A 23,688-nucleotide genomic window follows, 5' to 3' on the forward strand; every position below is an offset into this window, starting at 1 on the left:
TAAAATAATTCGTATTTGTAAATCAATAAATGCACATCTTTAAAAACACTCCACTCAATTATCAGATTTCAATATGCAGGCAATGCACGTCACACGAAATTTGTGGTACATTTATGTTCAGAATAAAAGTAAAACAATATATGTATGCATAATATACATTTATATATCGTATAATATATGGAATGAAAACAAGGGAATATATTTAGGATATCAGAATAGATCAATGCAGTAATGATATGCTCTATAATGTTGCATTTTGTCCACTAAAATGAACACAAAATGATATTAAATTAATTCAAGGATAAGCACTTGCATGATTTTCTGTTATGGGTTTTGAATGTCTTTCATAGGAGGCTTCGATATAGTAATCAGCCATCATACGCGAGGCTCGAGCTTGCCTTGATACTTCTGTTCCATTACTTTCATATCTTAATAAAACCGCCTCTCGTCATTAAAATGACTCAGATTGTCTGTGAAATTGGACGAAGTAACTAAGAAGAAAATGCGCCTTTGTGCTCATATATTAACAGTCTATTTTTCAAACGTTTGAAAATTTTTAAATTCAAATTACAAATTAATCGTATTTTACTGCAATTCTTCATCGTTCTCTGCTTTGTCAAAAAATTTTCAACAACCGATACGAAACATGATCAAACTGAAGATCGACCGGATTGGACGGATATTGATTAATATCCGTCAAAAATGCTGAAAATTTTGAATCTTTAAGAAATTTATGAATTTGAGAACCATCAAAAATCTCTGCTCACAGCTTTTCATTGTTCTGTCCAGGAAATGTTTTACAAATTAATTGGAAGCATTCGCCACTTTATTTATTCATACAGCTTTATCGAATTGCTTCACTAAGCAGAGTTTTATGAAGTGTTAGGAGATGCATTTTTTTTGTCTATGAACCGCTGGCTCTCTAAAAATATTTTCTTTGTTGTCCCAGTAAGAGGTTCATCAGCTCAAGATCATGACAAATAACGAATGTCTGATGTGATATACGTAAATTTTGCGCATAAAATTTAGAAATTTCGCAAAAAATAAAATTTTCTAAATCGGAGATTTTGCATTTATTCGCAAAAATGAACAAAACTAACGATACATTTTTCCTTCAGGTTTCATTTTGAAACGAAGTAATAAAGTACTTAATTAAAAGCTAATATTTCAGTAGTCTCTCCATATCTCCTTCTTCAATAGTACTTCCCTCTGCGAGTAGTAACGGCGTTGTAGGTACATAATACAGTCGACCCTCGGTTTACGAAGTTAATTCGTTCCTGAGGTAGGTTGGCAAACCGAAACACATTTGCCCATAGGAATTAATGTAAAAATAGATTCATTCGTTTCTAAGACCCAGAAGATTCCTACAGTGTCAATTTTTACACTTTTTCACGCTCAAGTGAATAACTCGAAACCTATTGAAATAATCATACTGACACTAAAAACACTTTTTTCCAGAGAAAATCCAGACTTTTCGAGAAAACGGGCATATATGCTATACATGGGCAGATCTGTACCCATGTCTTGTCTGATTAATTTCACCTATTAATCTCAGTGTCAAAGCTCTCGAAATTTCTGCCTGCAAAGCAATCTGGCTACAATGCGTTCCAAACCGAATTCATGGTTTTATAAGTCACTTGCTGCCAAACTTTATCAATAAGTTCTATGAGCAATGTGGGACATTAAAATGATGTTTCTAGAAATCAGATAGTAGTAATTATATATGTATCAGAGGTTATTGCAAAACGTGTTTCAAAAATTTCTTTGATGATAACCGTCCCAAAATTTGAAATGACAAGCTGATCTATGAGCTGGATAAAAGGAGTCTAATTCGGAGGAATGCATTTGAAAAAATCGAAATGCGGCCGTAGACACTTCAATTTCTCCATTATCATTTCGAATTTAGTCAAATATTTTCCTGCTTGCGTGTTCGTAAACCGAATCAATTTTTGTTGTTGGTAAACCGAATTATACGCAAACCGAGACGTTCGTAAACCGAAGGTTGACTGTGTCAGCATTCTTGCTATTAGCGGGACTACGAAGACTTTGAATAACTGCCTTTGCAAAGTAGGTAGTAGAATTTCATGTGCATGGCCATCAACAGAAGTATTTTAGATGACTACTGACAGTAGTATGATTCTATTTATCAATGACTTCATACCATGCCATAACGTTGCAAAAAATATTATCTTGGAGAAGCTTTCCAAAGTACAAAATTTGGGTGCAAAGTTGATGTAAGTGTTGTCACGGCGTCAGATAGGCCCAGCATAAAACCACTGTATATGCTGCAGAGTTTAATTTGTCGCGTCGAATATCGTGTAAAAAATAAATGTATTTAAACTCTTCTGCTGCTGTCAAACTTTTTTCTGTCTTTTCGAAAAAAATGGCTCTGACTTTGCGTTCATGAGAAAATTATCTTGATGCGCAAAACTTGCGCGAATACAAATAATACAAATACAAATACAACGCCACAAGATGCCCATAAAAATATGGATGTCATATATTTCAAAAATACAGCAACCCAATTAAAAATGCAATTAACACAAATTATAAACAAATATATACAAATGGATATATAGTTTGGTCCTTCTATAAATAGTCAATAACGTCCATAATTTTCGGATAGAACTCAGAAACTGAAGGCAACTGAACTCTTAATTCACGAGTTAGAATTCAAAAGCATTTTGCTCAGCAAAATCACGACCTAGTTTTGCTTAAAATTGTAAATCTTCGAAATTTTGAGGAAAAGTTATAAAAATCAAAATTTTCGTATTTATTCATCTACATCGGCTAATTTCACTTTTATCGCATTTATTCCGTAAATATGAAAATTACGCTTCCTTAATGATGATATGAATGCAATAATATTGAGAATAAGTTACGAAAATAAATGAAAAAACACAAAAGTAAAAATCGGCCGCAAAAAATAGTGATTACAGACTGCATTGGAATGTTGGGAATATGTACTATCTCAAAACTAGAGTCATTTCGTCAAAACCAACACCAGTTTTGGAATCAGCAGCCCACTAAAACCTAAAACCTTTACCCTAAAACCGTTGAAGTTTCTTTGGTAAACCGATTTTTTTTGTTTTGAGCAGTGTTATAGAGGATATTTTAACACTTCTAACGAAATTAGACATTCCCTGTGTCTGCCCCAGTCTGACTTTCTCTCTCTCTGAGGGAATTCGTTTTTAGTTTATTCAAAGTTCTTTATGACTTTTTTTCAAAAACGGTATAAGCGGGATCCGAATTGGACAAAAACCGAGATTGTCATGTAAAACCAACAGATCTAACCACCCTATTTTGTAGGTTAACTATCATTCTCCTTCGACAAAGAAAAAGTTTACCCCCCCCCCCGCACTCATGAGAAAATCTTCCGTACACTACTGAATGGAATTCACTGCACACACAATGTACTTACAGTTCCCGTTTGAAGTAGACTGGGACAGAAGGAGTCTTCTCCTGAACTGGGGTCTTCGGTGTACGTATAATGATTAGCTAAAATTTTTCACAAGCATCTTTATAGTTAATTTACTGTGCAATCAAACAAAAACTATAGCATTCATATATCTGCAAACTATGTCAGTCTCCCTTATAAAAATGTCATGGGTCTTCGCAGTCCTAATCTGTAACGAATTATGTTATTGAATTAATAACAAAGCAGGGGAGATTGTGTCTGAATAGGCAGGTCCAAAGAAGAGAAACTAAAAAATTGTTGTTTTAATGTAATTATTATACAGTATGTCATCAAATGGAAGTAAGTTCCTTATGGCCGTTAACTGTTCATGTTTCAAATGCCGCTACACAAGTAGAACGCGGGTGGGGCTCCAGCTTTGTGACCCAGGATAAACGTAGTATTTTCTTAACATTTTTTATTATATTTACCTTTAAATCAATGTAGCCCCCCCCCCCACCCTCTCGAGAGTCGTTTTCTATCGTTTTTCGGTAATCCGAGTTAGTGCTGTGGGTTCTAAGCACCCATGGTAATTTTTGGCATGCATCCGACACCTGCAGAATCGATCAGAAAGCAAATTTATTTGTTTAAAACAAAGATGAGTACCTACTGGTTCGAAACACTTCCGAAACTCCTGATCTTAGTCCTTGGTAATTTGAGGTAGTCTCGGTGCCATTCACCCCAGATTTTCGACCAGTAACCCCAGTAATTTTTCTCGAACGATTGAATATAAGCAAAGGGTGTCCGGCCTCTTCCTCTGGTCCACATTCCTCTGGAGCATTTGAAATAAATTTTTAGTAAATGTAGTTATTCGTGTTCTTTACCCATTTTCGGACAAGTGTAACTAATGATTGTTCATGAATAAGAGCTGCAATGCGGATCAAGTTATCAAGCATAATCAAGAACAATAAAAAAATCCTGGACCACAAAACGGGTAAGTTTATTTAAACGTGGGACGTATAGTATAACTAAAATTCAATGTCAATCATTTGAAATTACAAATAATTTTATTTTCAATTAAAAACACCAATTTTATTTATGATTGTGTTGAATTTTAAGAAAATACATATTCGGCCGCCGAGTATTCGGTTATTCGCTCAAATCACTATTCGTCCCATCCTTAATAAGACAGTAATAGAATTTCAATTCTGAATCAATTAAGCATGAAGATCGCATGTATCTACTTGATACCTATCATTTCGATTCATTATGCTCAACTTAAAGATTTTTTAATAGACTACTTATTATATGCAAATGCATAAATATTAAATAATGTAGTGGATCCCGCTTATAACGTTTTCCGAAAAACTGTCATGGAAAACGTTGTAAACGAGAACCGCTTTAAATGGGAAATCTTAATGGGAATTACAGTCGATCCTGCTTATATAGTTTTCCCGTTTAGTACGACTTATTCTGGTGTTTCCAACTCACTAATTCACTCTAAGATTTTCCATTTAAAGCATTTCCCCGCTACAATGTTTTTGTGACAGGTTTTTTGAAAAATGTTATAAGCGGGATCCACTGTACTTAGAGTTGAGACCACAGAAATAAGTCGTACTAAGCGGGAACGTTAAAAACGGGATTGACTGTAATCGGAATAAGTGTGTGTGTGCATAGTTTTAGATCACTTCATTAGAATAAAATCTTTTTTTAATGTTTCTGTAGAACTAGTTCACATGTTTTCTATATTATCATATTTCTATCCACGTGTGACATCTGTGAGTTGCCGTGATTTTTATTGATTAAATTTAGTTCAGTTGATGTAGTTATTTTTCTTTTCCCACGATATATCTTGCATGTACGATCAATCAATATCGTTTATGTATATGATCGTATAAGTGCTCATTAATTTATGTATGATTTTACTAATTTTCCCTCTTATGAAACAATCAACTTCCTTTGGTTTGACAATGCCGTAGTGCACGCACTGTGCTGATAATACTCAGGCGAGATTAGTTGTAGAGACCCTTCCTAGGATAGAAATCCCTCGGGATAAGGACTTACGATCACCTCCGCGCCGAGCCCGGTAATAATAATGACAATAGTTCTACTGAAGCTATACATTATTATAGTGTTGGTTATGTCGGCGTTTTTTTTTTACGTGTAGCAATCCATCACTTGTCAGTGGTTCAAAGAGGACGAGTTTTTTTTAACTTGTTCTGGCGACTGGTAGACGACTCATGTCTTTCATTGTTCAAATTTCATCAAAAGTTTCTCTGTATGTCTTTTTAATGTCCATCCAAGAGAAAATCGCCACTTAGCAGCTTGGTGGAAAAATTAGGGATAAACCGCCAACATTTTAAGGCAAAATTTGTCCGATTTTGACCCGGTTTCTTGTTGCATCCATTTTGTCGTCATTTAACAAGTTGGAGAAACAAATGGGAGATACAGCGCCAACATGGAGGGCGCGGCAAAATTTGTCCGATTTTGACCCTATTTCCATGTTGTCCGCATATGTCCCGTCCGATTTTGACTCGCTACCATCTGTTCATCCTTGCGAATGTGTAAAGTTACATCCCACTTTGAAGGGTGAGCAAAAATTGAAAATAATTTCATGCCAATTTTTCTCTTAAGTTAGATTTTTTGTTTTCTTTGTACCAGACTGCAATGTTAGTGAGGCGAAACTGGTTTGGTTTAGGCTTACAAATGATTTGAATCACGACGATGCTGAGGAATCCTGTTCGTACGTCAGGGAATGAATGTATTTGCAAAATACTACGATTTTTGAATGAATTCAATTGAATAGTAATTAAAACCATTTACCTCCAATCCTGGGGGGCCTATTGCACCAGACTCTCCTTTTTCACCTGGAGTACCCTGATGAAAAAAAAGTAGGTTATACAAGTAATTTTGCTCAAAAAAGACATAGCAGCAAAATAAAAGTATTTTGTACGGCTTAATTTAACTGTGAGAAAATGATTGAATTACACTATATTTGTTAGTCTATCATGGTGTTTATCTAGGCGTCAACTGGAGCTAGGGTGAAGGAATGATTGTGTGGCGTGACGCGATGATGGTGTGAGATACGTTTGCCGATGGAGCCGAAGTCGTTTTGCTCGACAGTATGCTATAAATTATCTTACTTAACCATGAACGACCCAGGTTTAAAGCAGCACTTAGAAGTACTAGGTATCAGTCTGTAGTAATTAGTGATTCAAAATCGTGAAAATTAGTGAAATTGCGAATTTTCTAATTTTCATAAATTAATCGCAATGATCCTGATGCTAATGAAAATCGTGATTAATTAACTAATTAGTCATTCAAATTCGTGAAAACTAGTAAAATTGCGAATTTTCTAATTTTCATAAATTTGTTAGAACGGTTGCACGCTGGAATAACTTCACAGTGCTGGCGTCCACACCTTTATATTGTGTCTCTTATATATTGTGTTTGTATGTGTTTTTTCTGTGTTTATTGTTTATTTGACATGAGTAATTTTGTCTCGTGTTTTTTTATATATATTTTTTTGTTAATTTTATAAATATTTTATTTATCCCTTAATAACAATGTAATTTTTTTAATCGTCGGTACAGGCATTTTTCTCTAGATGGTATATATGTTTCTCATAATTGAATTTTTTTCTGTATATATAAAAATAATAAATTTAATTATTTGAAATAGAATATGTTAAAATTAGTAAAAGATAGTAAATTGTGTGAATGAGAGAAAACAGCTGAGAATTCATTCATCTCGAGAAATTGAATATGTCGGAATTAAAGATTGGAAACCAAAAACTGATTTTGGAAAGCATTCACTGTGAGAACTTTTATGGAAGGAACAATGGATTCACACTGAATAGTTAGGGAGGAATAATGTGCTCAGTTGGTCATTCTAAGCGTGACCTTTGAAAGTAATAAGTGTCACTCACGTAGGTCACGTTCTAAGTCACGATATAACATGCGATTTAGAAACAGTAAAAAAGGACTTTCATTTTGAAGTCTTGCTGGCTAAAAATTCCTTGTGGATTTTTTTTTTTTTGAATCATTTTTATGAGTTTTATCATTTTTATCATTTTTAAGTTTTTTACCTTTTTTTTCATGTTATTTATCCCTGTTTTTATAAAAGTATTATTATTTTATTGAATACACACATGCTTCTGAGAAAATTGGTGCGAGAAAGAATGAAAGTTAAAATGTCATGTCCACTCTTTAGTTGACACCAGTCATATCGGTTACAGTAATTTATTTTTAGCCTTTTCTTATTCTCATCAATATTCGAAAAAACATGCCTCTCGTGGTAACAATGTCTACTAAGGAACGTAAAATTCATGAAAAAAAACTCGAATAAACATACAGATATAATATTTTATAGTACGTAAGCCGGAGTAACTTTCCGGATTGATAAACATTACAAATCCTTTCAGCAGAAATGTAAGTTTTATTTAACGTCGATATTTCATAAAACGGTGCTAGGCAGGAAATGAATATTTTCTTAAGTAATGGAAATTGTTCAAAAACGAGTTATTAAAATTTTATTCATTGAGACATGTCAGAGACACGGTTTTCATACCCAATATATATTTAACGTAAATACAGTTTAACACTAGATAGATCACGTCGATTTTTCATAATGAAGCATATTAATTGCTGAAATCCCGCTAGCATTTGTCACTTCCAGTGGAGTTCGTGATAAGTACAGAGTTATGCAAGACGTGCCAAAGGATAGCGCTCTGACGGCCCAGAGAAAATGTTTTAGCCGTAAAGAGACCGGGAAAGCCTTGATCGGGATCATCGTTGTGTCCGTGATTATGATTATCACTTTATCTAGTCTTGCATTGACTGTGTACGACGACTCCGGCTTCAAATTTAGAGGAAACTGTTCTCGTTCCGAACCTCTTGGTGATGGTGTTTTTTTCACGAAATGTAATACAATTTATGACATTTGTGTTTATGTCAATAACACACCGACGATAAAAGGAATTAATTTAAATTCCAAACAAATGTATAAACTTATCGAGCATGCGATCGATATCTTGATAAGATTAAATATTTGTATATTTGTATGTATAAAATATTTATACTGAATAAACTTGTAGTCTGTCTCATTTTTTGAATCACGCGTGAAATTTATTCACATAACATTTTAATTAAAAAAATATATATTATTTAAGAAATAAAAAATCTCTTCAAAAACGACAAAATTCACTTAAACAATTTTAAGTAATTAATAAATAAAAATTGAATGATTACAAATAAAATAACAAAGATAATGAAAAAACGATATAGATGAAATAATAATGATAAAAAATAAAGAAAATAGAATGTTGACACAAAAAGGTAATAAAAATAAAATAGATAAACGATGAAACATTAAAAATATAAACTTTGAATGATTTAAAAATATAAACTTTGAATGATTTAAAAATAAACGAAATGAAAATAAAATGATGACACTAAGATAATAAAAATCAAATATATAAAATAAAGAAAAAATTAAAATTTTTGAATAAAAGTTTGAATAATTAATAAAATAAAATATAGAATAAGTTGGAAAGGCTTTTAAATTTAAAAAATAATATCAATGAAAATGAAATAAAGTGAAATATATATAGCTAGGCATTGTATAGAATGCCTGGATTTCATACTTTGCCGGTAACATATATAAAACAAGTGAAATAAATAATTTTTAAGTGGTTGAATGGAATATAAAAATAAACTGAATGAAAAAATAAACTAACACTAAAAATAAAATCATGACACAAAGATAATAAAATCGAATAGATAATATAATAACGATGAAACATTAAAAAATAAAATTTTGAATGATTAAAAAATAAACGAAATGAAAAAGGTAATAAAATAAAGAAAATACTAAAATTTTTGAATAAAAGTTTGAATAATTAATAAAGTAAAACATGTAGTATAAGTTGGATAAAATAAAATAAAGTGAAATAAATAAATTTTCAAGTGTTTGAAGTGAATAAAAAAAATAAATAAATAAAAGTGATAAAATAAAATAAAAGCCATGAATAAAGTGACATAATGAAAAACTAAAAATAGGTTTAAATTTTAAAAATAATATCAATGAAAATAAAACAAGTGAAATAAATAATTTTTAAGTGGTTGAATGGAATATAGAAATAAAATAATAAAGTGCGGGAAGACACAATATGTTTCTTATTTATGTGGTATAAGAAGTGATGTCTAAAGAATAAGCTTTTTAAGGGTGTTGTTACAAATCTCGTTTCGTTATGGAAGGAAATATAAAAATGTTGACAATGAAAACTTGTGTGTGTGTTTTTTTGTGCATATTTTTGGTATCTAATCTCTTAAAGATCCCAAGACGATGGGTAAAAATAATAACGCTTGGAAAGTGAGCGTTTTTTTTGGATCATGTTTGATTAACCTGGATATTTTTTTTTATAAAAAGGCTCTTCTCGAAGCAACATAATTTGAACACTAGTGGTTAATTAGCATCATCATCAACCACAAACGAACTATATCTTTTCAAACTTGAGGATTGAAAACAGCTAGAGAAAAATCTTGGTTAGTTTGGTGCCAAAATTGACATTTTCACCGTAATTTGGCGACTTAATTTTTTCTCTTTTAAATTCATTTCTAATACAACTTCATGTCCAAAGGGAAAATCGGGACGACATTTGATAAAAGATTTTATATAACGAAATAGGGAATAATTTTCACGGAAGTTAAATATCGGTAGTGCTGCCATCTAGTATCGTCATCAACGTGGGTCACGTAATCGACCATCTGGAGAAAATTTTTTAAAATTTATTTAAAAAAAGATTTGTGGAAAATAATTGAAAAGCAGTAGATATGGTTCACAATATTCGCCCTTTTCACCAATAACTCCGTGGACGAGTGGTAGCCTCATAGGCACATCAAAATTAGGAGCGACGTATTTTTTAATATACTTTTCTTTAATATACGTACTATTATTTTTTTTTACATACTTATTTTATAAGACATTTGTTTTGCAAGTCTATTGGGATCAGTGGTTAGCGCACCAACCTGGAGAACGAAAGAATTTATCAGTGTTCATTGGTTCGATTCCCGATAGATCACTAAAATAGTTTTTTTCAAAATAAATAAGACCAACTGCCATTTTCAAAATATATCCGACATTTCCCAGACGTTCTGGTGCGAAATCCGGAAAAAAATATCGCCATTTTCCCAGGCGACAGGAAGTCTGGTGCGAAATCCGGCTGAAAGAGGAAGTCGATCAAAAACGCGCGAAAAAGCGAAAACATTTCCGGTGGCGCCATCTAGTGGCGGGAATTGGCAATATCGCGGCCAAGCGCCGCCAAGACTACTTTCATCTCCACAAAGAACCAGTCTTTCGATGAATCTTGTATTGACAAGTGGAGAGGACATTTCTATATGCATTCTTCGATGACAATTGTTTGCATTGGTGCGTACTATCATTTCTTAAATTTTTTCCTATCTTTTCTGAATATATGAGGGTAAATTAATAATGTTGTTAATAAAAGATGTCTCGCTCGACGTCCGAGTGAAGACGTATTTTTTCTGTCTTCCTTTGCCCGCAACTAGTCGAAGCACCGTCGCGCGAACGTATTCATAGATACTTGGCATCGAACACACACTCTTGACTTTTTACGTTACTTTGTTTGCTCACAGCGTCTTTTTTATTTGGGTCGCCAATTTTTATTTTCATTTTGATTTGTTAGTAACTGTGTTATGTTGGTGTTACGCATGTATATTTTGGGATTATCGTGTTTTCTTCGAAGCCAAATGATGGTTCACAAATGAAGATAAGTTTTCTCTTTTTCGATCTACTGCTTTTTGTGTAATTTTTATAATTTGTGGGCTTTATAAAAAACATTATATATACCGGGTGAAAACTAACGTCCATTTTCACCTCAAATAACTTGTAAACCGTTCGCAACAGAAACATACTTTCAATTAGAAAAAGTAGTATTTGAATAATCTGTCCATCTTAGAGAGAAGTGTCATTTATTTTATGTATGATGCATACATTCCAATATGCAAGTATCTCAGCAACAACCAATGGTACCGAGATACTTTGTGCGTACTTGGTTATAGTCAGCAACACAATCAATATAATGCATGACATAATATATATACCAGTGGCGGATTAAGGTTGGTCGAGGCCCCGGGAGCAAACGAAAATATTGGGCCCCTTAAATTAGAAAAAGTGTGAAATTTGGGTTTTTTTCGGGCCCTTTAGATGCCGGGGAACCGGGCGCGCGCATAGTACGCCCGCCGTTAAATCCGCCTCTGATCTATACATATTACCTTTAACTGCACGTCCTAAAGTGTATTTTGAAATAATGAAATACTTTTACAAAATTGTTTCGTGGAGCTTTTAAAATTCTGGACGGGGCCCGCCAGTGGTTTGTACACTCGTGATGCTTGTATTACTTGAATGTACAGTGTCCCACAATCGCCTGACGGTTTTCAAAATGGAAATAGCAAGAAAACGGTGACAGATATAAAAGTCATTCTTACAGAATGTAAATGAGCTTAGTCAGGAATTTCAGCTACGTCATTCATGTTTCAAGGGATTGCATAGTTATTAAAATAAAAAAGTAACCTCTTATATGGACAACCTGTGCCCAAAAACCGTATTAGAAAGTTGTTACCCTGTCTCTTCCGATGCCAACGAAGAAATTTCCACGTTTTTAAGTGCAATATTCGCAGAGATATCTGAATTATAAAATCGTTATTTTTTGCTGCTTTTTTCCCCTCAACTTTCCTCCGAATTTTGAATTCAAATATCCCAGTAAATACTTAGAAAGAAGGAAATTCTTATTACTTAAACTGCTTTTGTTCCTTTCATTTTTGTTCTTTTTCCTATGCTACTTTTATATCGAAAGCTACATAATAAAAAATATAATAATACAAAGATTATGTAAAAAATTCTTTGAAAAGTTTAGTATTTAAAAGGTTAGAATAATACATATTCTATAGATTTCCTCCTGTTATATCGAAATCAATTTTTGTGGAAATATTTTACATGATATTCAAAAATGAGACACCTTTAAAATCAGTGATCAAAAATGCATCATGAAACTTCATGGTTTCCAAAACTTGTATGTTCATCAGTTTCCAGGCAATTTTCTAAAATTTCAATTCTACAGGTCTGAATAATCAAATTTATTATATTAAATTGATTCTAAATGCGAATTAACATGGGATTTACTGAGTTGTAATTATTTTTTATATTAGAATTAAAAACGAAATGAGCAATAACTAATATATATTTTATTGTGGTCTTTTGTTTCTATATTTCACTGAGTATATTTTTTTATTGCGGTACGTGTAGTATTACACAGTACCGTATTTCTAGGAATAATCACCACAGGAACGTAAGCGTCGCTGTATCGGACAAAAAAGAAACATCAATTATATGAATGACATTTTGTTTATGAACTTAACATAAGGCCCGCATCCAACGCACATTTCCGATATAAAATTTATTAAATGGTTATTTTTAATTTCGGAAATGCTTGCTAAATGCTCAGTAATGCTTGTCAAAATGCTTGTCAATTTTAAAAGTGCTACTCGGTTAATTGACAGTTAATAACATGTGATGCAGTAGACAGTGGTGGATTGAAGTCAGTCGAGGCCCCGGGAGCAAAATAAAATATTGGGCCCCAATACAAAAGAATTTGAAGTTTGTGCTTTTCGGGGCCCTTTACAAGTCAGGGCCTCGGGCGCACTTACGCCCGCCCTTAAACCCGCCTCTGGCAGTAGGTCAATCTCTGGGAAATTGTGTTTTTTGAAACGACAATGGACATACGCGTCGCATGTCTCTCAGTGTAAGCACCACCAGTCTCTAAAATCACGTTTTTCAAAACGTAGACAACGCGATGCTCGTTTCATGAAATAAGGAGATTAATATAATATAACAATTAAAATACTGTGTATATGTAAAAGGAACCATGCCCATTTTTGTGAATATTGAGATAACGCTATTAATTTGCTATATTTTCATTACACTATACACATAGGTATAGAACATCAAGTCCTATTTCAATAAATAAGAGATATTCTCTCTCACTTTAAAAACACTAAACTTCTCTCTTGTAAAATTTTCCTCTTGGCACATGGTACCAATTATCTCCGATATACAAAAATAATTCAAACTGCAAATGTAAAATGTAAACTGTTCACCTGTCGTGTTTGTTACTCATCTGAAAAGCAAGATAGGACAATAAAAAGATTGCAAAGAAAGCGCAATTTAATTGTTGTCCCTGTATTAAGACCAAGATGTGAGTCAACTTCATGTAGTTTTGCAACCAAAATGAAACTAAAATACAATAAATATTCCTTTTTTACTTTAATTTCTTAAATGAGCACTATCTCAATTTTTTTTCAATTTATCGATGTACCGTATAAAAAGATATGAGTCTTATACCCTGAATGAATACAAGTATTGCAGAGGATATCAAATTACTTAAGATTGAACTGTAACGATTCTTCATAAATTATCATTAAAGAAAACTCATACATATTGTATGACCTTATGAAAAATGAGTAGCTATATTTGATATTCACTTTGTTTTCGCCAGGAAAGTGTAAAATGAAAAGGAGCTTTTTCCGTTTTGATGGTAATCCCAGGGCCGTCATTTCAACTTTTTCTAGGGGGGGCAAAACACATGTACTCAATGTATGCATATATATATATTTATATATATATATATATACCATTTTTAGTGTATTTTCAAAAGCCGGGGGCGTTCCCTGCCCCCCCCCCCCCCAAATGATGGGCCTGAGTAATCCTGCGTTTATAACCGAATGTAGTTTTGTAATACTGTATACAATTCATAAAAATGTGGGTTTTGCCATGCTCCACATTTGTCCCCACCTTTTTTTTTCAGGAAAACGTCACATGAGAGAGCTGTTCTTAGGAGCATTAAACCGAATCGCATGACTCCGCCATTCTGTAGCATGATTTCTTTATGTTCCAATTACTGACTGCAAACGGATGTTGTTCTGGATTGGCCAGCTTCATCCCGTTCGGTTCCCAAACAAGTTTAAAAAAATCGTATTGTAATCGAATTCATTCATTCAATTCACAGCTATTTATCGGAACTACGGAATCGCATGACATTCTGTCGCACGATTTCTTTATGGGTCAACTTTTGGGTTGTCTTTCTTCAGCGGCAAATATTAATACAGAAAATTAAATAATTTAATTACCTGAAAATTTTTATTAGTATATACAGTAAAACCCCTCTTTTGTGGACACTGACAGGACTAAAAAATTCGTCCGTGAAAGAGGGGTGATCGTTAATCAGGGGTTTGAAATACATACTTTTATATATTATACAACTGTAAATTATTATTTGGCCGTAAAAGGGGGGGGGGTGACCGCATCTGAGGGGTGTCCATTAAGAGGGGTTTTACTGCAATGCAACTTATATGAGCAAGAATTTGCATGATAATCGTAGCCAACTTCAGCTTGGCGAAAATAATTTAGCCAATCCCGAGATGTCACGTGACATTAAAATATAAAAAACCCCGGTTGCTAACAACAGTGTGTGTTTCACGCGAAATTTCACGGTTGCTGATAAGATCAACCGCATCAGCCGAACCGTAGTCTGCAGTTAGCCTTAGGGTATGTCGACTGAACTCTTGTGTTTTTTCCAACACGTTCAGTAATCTGAAATGAGTGCTTCTTTGCTTCGCTGGACGCCTACTCACCCTCCCACCTCTATTTGTGACAATTTGGGAAGGCGATTCATAATACTGTAAATAGGAAGGTTAGACAATCATATTTTTTACTTGAACGACAGTCTGTGTGAAAAAAAACAAAAAAATAAACAATATGGTTATATATTATTTACTATAGAAATGACACATGGCACTTCCACACGTTTGCGAAACGTGAATTAAAAAAATTTTTCTCTCCCCTGTTTCTATACTCCAAAATTCGCCGCGTCTCCGAATTTGTCGCCCTGGGCTATAGTCCGCTCGTCCCCCCTGTAAATACACTACTGTATATGATGGGTCCATTTTTTGCGCTATGGGTGGGGGGGGGGTGCATGTGAAGAATGAATGTTTGAAGCCTCTTGGGCGGTCTATCATTTTAGTGGCGTTGACAGGTCTTTCATTCTTTTCATGGTCAAAAGAAGCGTGGATGATCCCTAAAGTGTGGTGTGATCCCTATTGGACGTTGAAATTGTCAACATCCAATAGGGATAAAAATCTTATCTATTGAAGTTTTGATGTTGTCTGTTGCGGAGAATGCTTTTGGCGCAACTCGGTTTTACGATTTCTTGGAAAAGGAGTAAAAGAAAAAGAGCTAAAGCCTGGTTAGACGCTGCATATGTCATTTGGTTATCCAACCAAATTTTGGCCTCGGCCAAACAATATTGTATAAATAAAATAAATTGCGAGTATCGATGGCCGTGAATGCAATGGCTCCACGCAAACTTCATACTTTAAGTTTAAAATCGAAAGTTGAAATTTTCAAAAAACTAGAATCAGGAAAACTGAAGAATGAACTCGTCGAAGAATATGGAGTCGCACGGAATCCATTTCAACATTTGCTAAAAATGAGGGAAATGTTCTTTCAGCATTTGAATCTTCTTATGAACCAAGCAGAAATCGCATAAGAAATCATAATTCAGCGATGTAGAGGAAGCAAGTCTTTTGTGGTTCAAATCTCTCAATCCCACTCAATCCCGTTGTCAGGGCCAATAATTCAAGGAAAGCAAGAGATTTCGCAAAAAATTTCAGTCAAGGAAATTAGGAATTATCCTAAGTATGAAAACTTTTTACAGAAAATTCGACAAAAAAAATTGTGAATTTGTGGATGTTAGAATGGACGCAAAAATTTCTGTTTTAGATGCAGTTGAAATGGTTGATTCTGCATGGAATTCGGGCATGAGTGCTAGGTTTCGGAACGGCTTCCGTCATGTTGGTTTTTGTTCTGAGTCTTTGGAGAACGATTATTTCTCCAAAGAAAATTAATTAATTAAAATGAAAAGATTATTTCTCCTGAAGATTCCTCCCAGATTAAGTGTGAAAAAAGCATAAATAGCATTATGGGTGTTGTATCGACGATGAATTTGTGAGTATTGACTCTGATCTTGTAACTTGAAGGCTTTTAGCAGACCGCGATATTCTAGAATCAATAACCCAAAGCAAGTGCTTCATGTTTCGAAGAAATAGAATTATAGAAAGTTCAGATGAAGAAGTATCTGCACCATCTCTCCATGGATGCACTAAAAACTCTAGATGTGATACGTCACTTCCTACACAGTCAGGAAAAAGCCGAACAATCGCGGTATAAACTGAATAGTGTATAGAAAAATGTTTCTTTTTTCTTCGGAAAGAAAAACCACCCTTTCCTATCATCAACCTCCCTTTATGAAAATAGGAAATATTCTTAATGGCATCTTACTCGGTGCGCACAAAAACGAGAAAAACCTTTCGATAGTTTGTGGGCACTTGGAGTAACATTCCCCCCCCCCCCATTGATAAGTGCCCTACAGACCCACTTTAGTGATCTCTAAATGCTTCGTGGATCCAAGTGATCTGGAAATGTGTGTGGGCCGCTTAAGTGCTCTGGAACTCTGCCAAGCATCATTCAAGTGATCCGTAATTATATGCCGCGGATCACTTAAATAATTTGAGAATGTGCCGCGGGTAACATGAGTGATGTAGAACCGCACTGGGGGCCGCTTAAGTGCTCTAAAACTACGTCACATGTCACTCGAGGGATCTCTAAATGTGTCACGGATCGCTTAAGTGTTCTGGAACTGTGTACCGGGTCATTTAAGTGATCTGAAAATGTGCCACGGGCCGCTTAAATGCTCTAGATTTGTATCACGGGACACTTAAGCAATCTGTAAATGTGCCGCTTAGTTCATTTTTACTAAATTAGTTTTGAGAGGAGGGCAGGCCCATCAGATAACCCAAGGACCATATTTGGTCCACGGGCCAAGGGCCTTTATGCGATTTATCATTATATGGCTTAGAGGGTGGGTCCCAATGAATTTAGCCTTCAATAGCAAACTGAATTAGTTCATAGCCTTCAAATAGCATTGAAATTAACAGAAATTGATTATAATAATATATAAAGGTATTTTCTTCCAAAATTTCAATTACCGAAATATTTTTTTCCTTAAAAAAATAAATTTTTGATCGTCGGGGGGGGGGGAAGGAGGGGCTCGCCCCCCATGCCGACAATGCAATTTCATAGTCGAGTCGTTTACTTCATCTAACAATCCAATCAGCATCAAATAATTCTGTCGCCCACCGTCGCCAAGCAAACATCGCCAGCTGAACTACGGATCGCTTAATCCACGGACGGTGATCGAACGAGAATACCAAATTTCGTTTGATCCTCAACCAGGGTTTAGACGATCCATGGTTTGGTCCACTGCACTGTGAATACCGCCCTTAGTCATGCAGATAACTGGAAAATATGCAATGAGGTATAAAAATATGTAATCCTATGAAAGAGTAATATTTTTTACTATATTTTCTTACAGGCAGTAGTGTATTTACGAGGGGGCTAAGCGGGCTATAGCCCAAGGCGACAAATTCCGAAGGGCGGAAAATTTTGGAGTATAGAAAGAGGGGGAGAGAAAAAACATTTTTTGTTAATTCACGTTGCGTAAACGTGTGGAAATGCCATGTCTTATTTCTATCGTAAATAATATATAATTATTGAACCATATTGTTTATTTTTTGTTTTTTTTCTACACAGACTGTCGTTGAAGTAAAAAAATATATGATTGCCTAACCTTACTATTTACAGTGTTATTCACCGCCTTCCCAAATAGTATTGTCACAGGTAGAGGTGGGAGGGTGAATAGGCGTCCGGAGCGAAGCAAATCAGCACTCATTTTAGATCACTGAAGATGTTGGAAAAAAGACAAGAGTTCAGCCGACATCCCCTAGAACAGGGGTTCTTGACCTTTTCAGCCACTACCCAAAGTCAGCAACAAGATCAGCTTCGCGACCCATGTGACTTTATTCTTCAAAATTATTGAAAAAAAAGTCGCAATAAGTGCATTTATAACAGGACTGTACGTGGATTTGTACGACTCATCACGAAAGCCTCTGCGAATCACATTTGGGTCGTCATCCATAATCTCAAGAGCCCTGGTTGTTAGTCGATTTGTACGACACATCTTGCAAGCCCCTGCACAACAACTTTCGGACGTCACTCATAGCTTAAGAATCCCACCCACCTCGGAAGCCCCTAGCAAGTCCTGGTAGTGAACCATAGCTCAATATCCCCTATCTGTTAGTAGATTTTTCACCCACCTCAAAAACCCCTGCCAATCAAGTCTGCTTTGTGACCCAGCTCGATACCCTGGCTTAGTGGATTCGTACGACCCTTTTCGGACGCCCCTGTGAATTACGTTCCAGTTAGCACCGGATAGCTCAGAGTCCTTGGTTGTTAATGGATTACGACCCATCTTGGGTCGCAACCCATAGGTTAAGAACCGAAAATTTTCACTGTCCATTAAAAGCTGCAATTAAAGCTCACCACACCAAGTGGAGAGAAGTCCTTCCAACCATTCTTCTGGTTTTCGTTCAGCACTTTAAGAAGATATAGGTGCAACACCAGCTGAGCTTGTCTACGGTGCTTCCTTGAGTCTTCCTGGTGATTTTTACGATTCGAGTGACAAAATTCAAGATCCGTCCATGTTCATTGAAAACCTCAGGGAACACTTGAGAGCATTAAGACCGAAGTAAACAAGCTCTCATAACAAAAATAATGTGTTCGTACATAAAGCATTAATCACCTGTTCTCATGTATTTATCCGACGTGACAGGTTGAGAACATCGCTTCAAGCACCCTACTCTGGACTGTTTTCGGTGATCAGCAGAAAGGAACTTTAAAGTTCTAATAGATGGAAAACTAACAAATGTATGTATCGATCGAATCAAACCAGCATTCACAGTGAATGAGGATGCTACAACTACAATCTCTAATACAGTGTGTCCCAAAATTAATGTGGTTCCGAAACCGCTAGACCGCTTCAAGCGTTCCAGAAGACAGGGTTGATATCCTCTCAGATTCAACAATGTTGTCAGACTGTGTCGTTAGTCACTGGAAAGGGGTACTGAGGCGGACACTGTTTACCGCAAAACGGAGAACATCTTTGGTTTTGGTTTGGCTTTGAGACTGGAACTAAAACTAAACTCCCCCCCCCCCAATTCTTGACGAAGATCCTCCTTATACTGTATCACTCGCTGACTCGCACACAGAAGCATGTTCAGTTTGTCTGATTCTTAGTTGTCTTGGTAATTTGTGCTAAAATGTTTAATAAATTTGTGTTATGTGTACGCCACGGCTTCAAAACCATTTATGAAACTAATGAAAAATTTAGAATTGATTGATTAAAAATAATTGAAAGAAATAATTTCAGTACCACACGATGAAAATTCAGAAACAACAAAAGAAATAATTTCGGGATTTAGAATTAACGGAAGAAATAATTCCAGAATTATTGAAAATTTTTATTTTTTTATTTATTAGACTGACGCAACACATAAAGCATGCAATAAAACTGAGAAAAACACAAAACAATAAACTCCACCAAAAAGTAACATTACGATGATACAGACACTCTGTGATCCCAAGGGACTGATAGTCCTTCCAGTGGGTCAATATAAGTTAAATTAGAGAGTTAATTGAATTATGCAACAGCCTTGTTACAGTAATAATTGGTTAATATTTTTTAATGTTATACAATACATTTTTAGATATTTTAATCTGAACAAAGAAAATATACACATATATATTTAAATCCAAATATGTAAAATCAGTTGACGAACACAGAATTTACGCACAGTATGTTATTCACGTGTATTTTTAAATTGATTACAGGAATAGTTATACAAGATATTATTGATGTTTTTAGAATGAATTATATTAATTGTGTTGTTTTATGATTTATTATTGTTGTAGTATGGATTCTAAACTATTTTTTATTGAGAATAAAATTTATTGTGATTGGATCTTATGTTGTTATTTGTACGATTAGTTGCATGGTATTGGTTCATTATTTTCGGGGTGTATATCTATAACTCTTTTGGAATAGTGTTTTATTTGTTTTTGGCACTTGATATAAGTTGTTCAATCTAGACGAGGTTCTACAGTAGACTCTCAGTAACTCGACACTCCAAAAGTATCGACAAACATGTCGACTTAAGCGGATGTCGAGTTAGCGGGGTTTCACTATAAATTTTTGTCTGATCGTTTTTGTGTACGTAATTATATACATGCTAACAATTGTGTTGCTGCGTAATAATAATAATAATAGAAAAAAAAGCAAGCAGAAGAAAGTAAGGAGAGAGCAGAGGTCAAAGGTAATGAGAGCTGCCCTGTCGTGCCCAGGAAGAGAGAGAGAGAGAGCGAAAGCTTTTTATGGGTGAGTGTGAGTTGAGACCTCGCGCGAGCTGGTCAATTGTATAACGATTCCCTCGATCGGGATTTCGTGCGAGTGCATTTGTTTATATTTGTGAATTGAAATTATCGTAAAATTATAGAAAGGGTTTACAGTCCACTTTTTCGAGTGAGTTATCGTTCATCTGGTCCGTCTCAAACGAAGAGTAAGAACTGTGAAAAATGTCGTTCCAATCTGAGAAAACGTCTGTGGAGCGTATTTGTATTCATTGAGTTTACGTGTGACCACGAATGAACTGTGAGTAGTGCTACCATAATTCGGGATACTTCGCTTTCATCAAAATGTTTGCTGGAGACAAAAAGCAGGACTTGGATCCAAGTTGCTCAGGACCTTGGAGAAAAAGTTATCGAGAATGCGAAGGTGAGTGATTTAAAGGAACTTATTTTGAAAAATCAAGCCTGTGTAAAAGATCCTGACTTCGTAAAAGACTATCTAGCCACAGTAATAGCAGATAGAAAGTCAGAGGAACAAAGAGAGGTTTAGAACGCATGAAATTAAAACAGAATTAGAGTAAACTAGAGTACGTGTAGAATTTAATTGTGAAGGCACTGAACAGAATAAAACCGAAGTAAAAAGGAAGACACAATTGCATCTCTCATTAAAAGTGTGAGAACTCTAGCTGTCAGAGTACCCAATCAATCGGAAGGTTGGGGGTGTTTCTTCGCATTCACTTGAAAGAGCATTTAACACAAAAAAAAGTGCCAGAGAAATTTAAGTCAGAAATTTTGTTGAATTTGTTGGGTGAAAAGGCAACTAACGTCTTGTCTCACATAAGCGATGATGAACTGTCAAATTATGATAAGGTAAAAGAAATTATTTTACCAGAATATACCACAGGCTTATCTAGAGAATTTTCGAAGGGCACATCCGTAATAATGAAATTCATGTGCAATTTGCGTCGAGGTTAAACACAAGTTTCGATTACTATCTGAAGCTCAGAAGAGTGGCAGATTTTGACACTTTAAAAGACCTCATTGTAGCAGATAAGTTGTTTGAGACGTTAGATAGGGAAACTGCTTCTCATATTAGTGTGAGGCAAGTAGAAAAATGGTTTCGACCACTTGAATTAGCTAAAGAGAGCGACATATAGACTGAAGAGCCAAAAAAAACTGGTAAACCTGCCTAATATCGTGTAGGGCCCCGCGAGCACGCAGAAGTGCCGCAACACGACGTGGCATGGACTCGACTGATGTCTGAAGTAGTGCTGGAGGTAATTGACACCATAAATCCTGCAGGGCTGTCCATAAATCCGTAGGAGTAAGAGGGGGGTGGAGATCTCTTCTGAACAGCACGTTGCAAGGCATCCCAGATATGTTCAATAATGTTCATGTCTGGGGATTTTGGTGGCCAGCGGAAGTGTCTACATTCAGAAGAGTGTTTCTGGAGCCACTTTGTAGCAATTCTGGACGTGTGGGGTGTCGCATTGTCCTGCTGAAATTGTCCAAGTCCGTCGGAATGCACAATGGACATGAATGGGTGCAGGTGATCAGACAGGATGCTTACGTACCTGTCGCCTGTCAGAGTCGTATCTAGACCTATCAGGGGTCCCATATCACGCCAACTGCACACGCCCCATACCATCACAGAGCCTCCATCAGCTTGAACAGTCCCCTGTTGACATGTAGGGTCCATGGATTCATGAGGTTGTCTCCATACCCGTACACGTCCATCAGCTGGAAGCAATTGGAACCGAGACTCGTCAGACCAGGCAACGTGTTTCCAGTCCTCAACAGTCCAATGTCGGTGTTTTCGGGCCCAGGCAAGGCGTAAAGCTTTGTGTCGTGCAGTCATCAAGGGTACACGAGTGGGCTTTCGGCTCCGAAAGCCCATATCGATGATGTTTCGTTGAATGGTTCGCACGCCGACACTTGTTGATGGCCCAGCATTGAAATCTGCAGCAATTTGCGGAAGGGTTGCACGTCTGTCACGTTTAATGATTGTCGTCAGTCGTCGTTGGTCCCGTTCTTGCATGATCTTTTCTGGCCGCAGCGATGTCGTAGATTTAATTTTTTACCGGATTCCCGATATTCACGGTACACTCGTGAAATGGTCGTACGTGAAAATCCAAATTTCATCGCTACCTCGGAGATGCTATGTCCCATCTCTCGTGCGTCGACTATAACACCACGTTCAAACTCACTTAAATCTCGATAACCTGCCATTGCAGCAGCAGTAACCGATCTAACAACTATGCCAGACACTTGTTGTGTTATATAGGCGTTGCCAACCGCAGCGCCGTACTCTGATTGGTTCCATATCTCTTTATTTGCATACGCATGCCTGTACCAGTTTTTTTGGCTCTTCAGTTTATTTTGCTTCACGAGGTAGATCTCTCACTGAGAGCAATAGTGGGTTTCAAAAACAGCGACAGAAATTCCGACTTACAAAATAATAAAAATGTGTCAAAAGTGTTTCTCTCGGATTCAAAAAGGCTCATTATGCGTACAGTGCGGATTTGGAACGCACGCATTATACAAGTGTTCTGGGGCTGTACTACCTGCTCATGCTTATTCTCATCCGATCCGAATTATAAGCATCGGTTCATAAGCATGACGTTAAGAATATTCCGAAAAACGATACCAAGGCTCACCAATTATTCGTAGGCTCACTCCTTAATGTCACGTGACGTGAAAGAGGGAAAATCAAAGAAATCGCTTTCTACACAGGGAAAAGCGATTTTTCCCTTTGGTCGATCGACCACTGACCAATCAAAATTAAGGTTGGCATATACAACTACTACCATACATTTACTGAATTTTTTTGTTCAGCGACAGTGGCAACGCAATTCATTTTTAATGCACGTGCAGAACATTTGTGTTGTTGTTTTCTTTCCACATTCTTTAACGTTAAAAAT

General features: G+C 35.7%; 1 protein-coding gene across 3 annotated transcripts in view; it reads right to left on the reverse strand.

The window, feature by feature from the left end:
- Positions 1–23,688, reverse strand: part of LOC149080456 (uncharacterized) — a 1,573,269-nt gene that overhangs the window by 258,178 nt on the left and 1,291,403 nt on the right. For 2 of the 3 annotated variants that reach the window (XM_089239571.1, XM_089239572.1), the window contains one exon: positions 6,218–6,271. The exons of the other annotated variant lie outside the window; for it this stretch is intronic. In XM_089239571.1, coding sequence (XP_089095697.1) covers positions 6,218–6,271 — 54 coding nt within the window. The remainder of the gene's footprint in view (positions 1–6,217; positions 6,272–23,688) is intronic. 3 annotated transcript variants of the gene reach the window in all.

This window comes from Pholcus phalangioides, unplaced genomic scaffold, assembly GCF_987345545.1.
Source record: "Pholcus phalangioides strain wild (caught in Gottingen) unplaced genomic scaffold, Ppha-v1.0 ptg000011l_1, whole genome shotgun sequence".
NCBI classification, from domain to species: Eukaryota; Metazoa; Arthropoda; class Arachnida; order Araneae; family Pholcidae; genus Pholcus; species Pholcus phalangioides.